At 27.0% G+C, this 7,128-nt stretch overlaps 1 protein-coding gene across 1 annotated transcript; it reads right to left on the bottom strand.

The window, feature by feature from the left end:
• Nucleotides 1–5,256: 5,256 nt before the first annotated feature.
• On the bottom strand, nt 5,257–6,450 carry LOC136074211 (uncharacterized). Its single transcript, XM_065786515.1, has one exon. The coding sequence runs from the start codon at nt 6,448–6,450 to the stop codon at nt 5,257–5,259; it is 1,194 nt and encodes a 397-aa protein (XP_065642587.1).
• Between the last annotated feature and the right edge of the window lie 678 nt (nt 6,451–7,128).

The raw sequence follows: 7,128 nt of genomic DNA, 5'->3' as shown, positions 1-7,128 counted from the left end.
TCAGAAAAAATTGCCTTGCAATACAATACATATAAAAGTTTAAGGATAGCGAACGGTTAAACTTCAACCATAATTTCAATTTGATGCTAGCATGAACTAACGTTTGGCACTTTTTGATATCCATATTTTTCTGCCTGTCAAGCTGATAGATTTAGCAACTACAACCAAGTCACCCAAAAATAGCAAAAAGTGAAGAAATCGTAAAATAAGTATAAAATTGTAACCAAAATAGCTAAAAGTAAAGTATTATTATTTTATAGTAAAGATTTATCTCTTCTACATTAATTAAGTAACCCATATTTATACATATTATAGAGAATACAAAAGAAAAAAAAAGAAATATAAAAAATTAAATAACAAACTACTCATAGCGCACTTAAGTGCATATATATTTATATACGCTTGACGAGTTTTTTATTATTGTTTTCTTTTATTTTATGAACCAATTTCTATATCAATGAAATTTCTTGGAATACAATATATATAGAATATCTTACGTTGTTTATCCAATAAATCAGAACTCATTGACTCCATGATAACATTAGATAATCGTGTTGTTTTTCGAAAAAATAATCTCAATGAATGAATCACTACATTTTACTATAAAAATTATAAAAACATATTCTAATTATCTTAAAACTATAAACGCGAGATCTACACAAATGTAACTATAAATATTCTGTATTTCAATAAAAAGATTTCAATAAACTAAACATGTTTAACTTGCAAAGGAATAAAGCAAAAGCATAAAGGAAGATGTGCTAACGCTTGATACTACTTGACCTCCGATTTTACTGCAATCTTTTTCTCCTGACAATGTGCCAGGTGATTTAACAGTCATTTAAACAGTTTTGCACCTAATTTCTAATAATTAATATATTAAAGCACTAAACTTATATTAAAAAGTACAAATATATTTATATATTATAACTTATCTATAGATTAAAAAACTATTTTACTCACAATGTTGTGTTATCTTTATTTTACCTTAATACATTATAAGTTTTCATTATTCTTTATAAGATTGTTATTGTTAATATCATTATTCAGTTTAATTCTAACAATTAACTCAATCACATAGCTTTTTATCTATGTAAAAATATTTTAAAAAACTGAACAAATGATAATAATGATGATGAGAACAATCATGATTCTATACTTATTGGCATATTTAAATAGAAATGTTTAATCTACATATGATTTAAACCCAGTCACGAAAAATGAATGTCAGGTCAAACTCATAAAATAAGTATAAAATTGTAACCAAAATAAATTAAAATAAGTAAAGTAAACGAAGGAATAAAATATAAAATAAACTGTAAAAATGAGTGTAAACTATAAAATCCAATGCTCTGTAATGCTTGACTAATACAATAAAAACATTATATTTCAAGAAAAATATATAAAATATCAAAGAAAAGATAGAACAAATAAAAAAACCATCAAGTATTTTTAGCTTACACTTTTAAGGCACGTTTTGCACAACCACCATTTCTGTCAGCAGCTTGCATTAGCCATCGCCTTATGGACCACTCAACATCTTTATTATATGCTCTATTTTCATGTTTTTGAACTATAAAATTTAAAACAAGGTATTTAGATGTGATCCACGTAATTACCACAAAATAATTGTCTATTAATTTACTTACTGTTGATTATGTTAGAAATTTGTTTTAACTACAAGATAGTGCTGCTACTTCAATTACCTTATAGCCTGTTGCTACAAAGAAGTGCCGCAACATCGACTGAGGGTTTGATTTGGCCAGACAGTCTATTAAATAGTAATAATAAAAAAAAGTATATTGAAATATTCCTAATGTTTATATTAAAAAGTCACGACTTTGATCAAGTCTCACAACAAGCAAAAAAATAAAGTTATTTTATGCCCTTAAAAGCAAATTTAACCATTTATATATGTAAATTATATAAATATATATCTATATTTATGTATATATTTATAATTATATAAATAATTAAGTATAATTATACATATATTATTTACTTATACCACAAGTGATATAAATATAAAATAAATCATATAAAGTATAAATGATTCAAGGTCCTTAAATCTACTATTAGTATAAAATTAACAAGTCATAGGTTATACCTCATTGAAATATAACATTTGCTGAATGTTATAACCTATGGCAATATTCATTATTAAATAGTATAATCTATATAATAAAGTATAACTTATGACAATATATAACATAATATCATAATGTTTGATTTTATTTTAAAAGTAAATGTTTTTTTAGGATCCTAAATATGCTTTATAATATAAAGTATAAATGATTGGGATCCTCAAAAAACATTTACTTACTTAAAGTAATTTTTTATATTATAACTAATACTTTTAAAATAAACTCAAATACTATGATATTATGTAATATATTGTCATAAGTTATAAATATATTTTACTATTTATTTTGTATAAAATAAATAATAAAATACATAATAATATTATAAAGTATAAATAGTTTGGTACCTCAAAAAACATTTACTTACTTTTAAAATAAAATCAAATATATATGTCACTACAATTCGTTTTGCTATAAAAGACTTCTTATCAATTTTTAATGAATTCCAATAAAATTAAAACAAACAGAAATCAATAAAAAGTAATAAGGAAATTGGCATTTGTTAAAAAGTTAAAAGATTTTATTTTTTTTTTATTTTTTTATTCTTTACTTAACATTAATTCTTTTACTCATTTTATTTTAAAATTCTTTATAAAAATAACGCATGCGCAAACTCAATTTTTTTTTTATATTACAAACATGGTTAAAGTCTGGAACAAGATTGGCATGATCGGCACGGCAAACCATTGGAATATGAACGGCATCACCGACGCAGTGGTGCCAGTCATCAGCCAATGAATCCCATGCACTGACCAAGCATGGAGAGTTTGCTGGGCCGGACCAAACCATATAGTAATCAGATCGGAAAAGCACTCAAAATTGACAGCATTCAGCCATGGGATTGAATTTCACTCAAGGCGTTTGAAATCATTACCAGAAGTGCATTTAATTGAAAGAAAAATAGCACCACATAGTAAAAAACTTGCTAGATTGATATTAATACATGACCACTATAGTAGCCTTCTGAATGAGGGAAATGTTGCATTTGATATCAATGCAGGGACCACTTTTTCTGAAATATCGTTAAACTTGATTGTCAATAATTTTCCAATAGTGGCAGAACACATTAAGCCCACATTGAGTCTGAGGTACAAGAACAGCTTTTCTTGTTGAACGAGCCAATATTTTACGCAGATGACGAAATGATAATAAGTGCTGTTTGAAACAAAAAAGTTTTTATTTCAGTGTGATAACAGACAGATTTCATCTGCTCCGTTGCCAGTTGTTCAAACAAGTGAAGGTCCTTAAATTCCAGAATGAACAACGGATCCAGCGTGCCATCAATTTCCAACTCTGTTCGCACAATGTGTAAAAGTTGACGACATCCTTGCCCGCTCATCAAATCTGTTTCGGTCAATTCCTTATGACTTGCACTGTCCATCAATTCAACCCATGATTAGTGATAGAATCTGCAAGAAATATCACCAGTACTTTGCATCAATAGTCATGCTGCGCACTTATAATGTAACACACATCCAGGAATCAACCGTTCCATCCTCAGAGAGTTATTGCACGTCAACAACAAGAAATTATGGTTCTAATCGCTAATGTGGAAAACGGTGAAAGTGCCGATGGAATTAAACGGTGAAATGGAATGGAATTTTACCCAGGAACTGGTATCAACGCCCTCCCAGTTTAATCCATAAAAGAAGATTTTTATTTACTACGGAAAAATAGTTTTTGCTAATTTTTTGGTTTCAGCAAAGTTTCATGTTTTGTTTGTTATAATTGGTTTAAATAAGACTCAATTACTATAAATATTTATGCTTGTTATAAGTATTTAAACTTGTATTTAAATGTTAAATTTATTTTAAGGTTCATTTTATTCAATTGTTTCATTAAGAATGCGGAATAGCTGCAAGATAATAACTTTATAGTAAGAATATGCGGAATAGCTGCGAGATAATAGTTACTTTTCAGTAAGTATATGCGGAACAGCTGCGAGATAATAATTTTATAGTAAGAGTATAAAATAGTTTTAATTACTATTACATTTATCTATAATAAACTGCAAATAAACATTTTGAAAATATTATATCTTTATGATTATAAAATGCAATTTTATAAATTGATAATAATGTAGCAATAATTCTTATAATTACATAATTGATAATAATGTAGTAATAATTCTAGAAATAATGTAATTTTTATCCATGAGGTGGGAATGATAGCACCTTGTGACGTAATATTCTAGGGAAGTCTAAACTTTTTGACGTCTGTGACGAGGGGGAAGGAGGGGGTTAAAAATTTTAAGCCAAGTTTCTGTGAAACAAATTATTATAAATTCATGATTAAGTTCCTCAAATAAACATTTAAAGCTCATGATTTTTTTATTCATACTTCGAATATTTATATGCAAACTAAAAATCTCTTCTTATTCTCACAAAAATATTGAGTAGATTCATATATATATATTCATATATATGACTTTTCAATTTTTATTACTATTCACTATTCAATATATATATTGAATAGTGCTCACTAAACTACTATTTGTAAATGTCCTTGAATTATAACAACTTTTTTATTTAGAAATATACATTGATATAAAAATATATAATTATACATATAATTAATAATAACTTTATTCGATTACAACTCTTGTTCCTCAATCTTTGTCAAATTAAAATTTAATATTTGTCGCGATTCAATCGATTTAAATTATTTTTTTAAAGTGCTATCTTGATCGCCAGCATGCAGAAGACAATTATCAGGAAAGATGTTTTTCATGTAAAAAACGAAGTGTCTGGTCGTCCGGCATCCGGACAAATATCTTTAGCACTTTATTATTTACTTTAGTATTTTATGGCAGGATTTTGTTCATTAAGGATGTTCAGGATCATTTGTTGTTGTTTTGTTGAAGCGAAATGAGCGTGACAATCATCTACATGTCTCTTGTAAGTTTTTGGTTCGGATGTATAAACAGTTGCTATGTTAAGGGCCTTTCTTTCTATATTTTGTAAAAACGCTTCCGCCATAACAACCATTAAAGATAAACCTATTGGACCTAAATTAGGTATTACTCGGATATTGTTTTCATATAAAGAATAGCATATACTTAATGAAAGTTCAATTAATTGGTGTATGTCTGCAAGAGTAAGTTTAGTTCGAGTTTTTAAGTCATCAATGTCAATATATCAATAAAAACCGGAATTGCTTCGTCAATGGGTATGGATGGATATAAATTGACTATATCAAATGAAATTAAAAATTCGTAAGGATCTATTATCAATTGCTTAGCTTCATTTACAAAACTATTAGAATTCATAAGTCTACTTTTATTTTTGTTCAGAGTCGGTTGAATAATTTTAACAAGATAATCACATATTCCATAAGGTGGTGTGTTAATTGTTGATACAACGGGGCGCGTTCGGAAATCTTTTTCTGGTTTGTGAGCTTTAATCATTCCGTAAATCCTTGGTAGGTCACAATCTGATGGATACATTTTAAAGTGTGTATTTGTGTCTAGCTTACCTTCTTTTCTTAATTTGCACAATTGTCTTTGAAATTTAGTAGTCAATGTGGATGTTGGATCATACTCAATAATTTTGCTATTTTTTATTTGTTCTTCTAATTTGAGAGATGCATCATTTTGGTTTATTAATGCGAAACCTGTGCCTTTATCGAAAGGGTATATCTTAATATTAGAATTGATTTTTAATTTGTTTATGGAAAGACGTTGTTGCTTAGTTATATTATCTTTTAATTTTAATTTTAATGAATTTGTTAAAGTTTGTGAACAGTTTTGTCGTAGAGTTTCTGCCTGTGTTGGTTTTTTAAGTTTTTCAAGTTGTAAAGCGCAAGTTTCGATATTAGTTATAATATCCATATAAGGAATTTTTTTCTGCAGTGGTACAAAATTTGGACCTAAATTGAGTAGCTCAGTTGTTGATTTATCCAAAGTAACATTAGTTAAATTGAGTATAGCAGGTTTAATAACTTGATTGGGAGGATCAAAACTATTTTTTATAATCGGTGTAATTTGTAATTTATAATATTTTTCTTTCATTTCCGTTTTTTTCTTAATATAATGGTAATTTTTTGATTTGTTGGTTATTTTATTAATTAACTCATAATCGTGTAATCTTACTTTTGTCTGAAGAAATATATTTAATTCATTAATTAATTTCTTACTTGAATATAATCTGTGTTTGGTTTCGTTACGAGCATGAATTAGTAGTTTTTTACTGTATTCCTTCAGTATGTTTTTTGCTTTTTTAGTATGGATTGGAGTTTTTATTTTAAACGATTTTGGAGTTATGTTATTGGATAAGCATTTTTGAAGAAAAACGAGTAGATTTTTCGACATGGGATTAGAGCCAACAGAGTTGTTGAAAACCTTATCGATAAACAACCATAATAAAAATAGCAATAATAAATGATGTCTGTCTTGTTGATACACCAATGCAACGTCTTTAAATAACAAGTGTGAAGATTTAATGTTCTAAACTAATGTATTTAATGTATTAAAACTAATTGATAATCCCAAACATTAAGCTGACTTAGGTCACCATAAAAGGACTCTGCAGGTGTAAACCCTGCTCCAAATTCATCTTGCTCTTCTCCAATAACGAAGATTCCACCTTTAGGAACCTTCTTTCCTTGTTCAATTGGAATGCTACCTCTAAAATTAAACAAAAAAGAGTTTTTAGAAAATAAACAAATTTAGAAAACTTAATAGAAAGTTGAAGTTGATTATCTAGTTTATGAGTAGTATGAAAAAAAATTTTTCATTGTTTTTTCATTTTTCATTTCATCCCCAAGTGCCAAGACAAGTTGTGTTCATATCATAAAAAATTTTGAGTTAATTTTTTATAACCGAATAATAGCCCAACTTATATTTATTTTATTTTAAAAACAAAACTAATATTTAAACTAATAAATTTTTCCTATGATAATGAGAATTATAATACCATTATGAACTTTAAATTTTTAACGTTTTTTATGTTATTTATGTTGCCATAAAATACACAGTATAACTTGAAAA

Source organism: Hydra vulgaris, chromosome 01 (genome assembly GCF_038396675.1).
Source record: "Hydra vulgaris chromosome 01, alternate assembly HydraT2T_AEP".
NCBI lineage: Eukaryota > Metazoa > Cnidaria > Hydrozoa > Anthoathecata > Hydridae > Hydra > Hydra vulgaris.
Note: the sequence above shows the minus strand (reverse complement) of the source record. Positions and strands in the feature narration are given on the sequence as shown.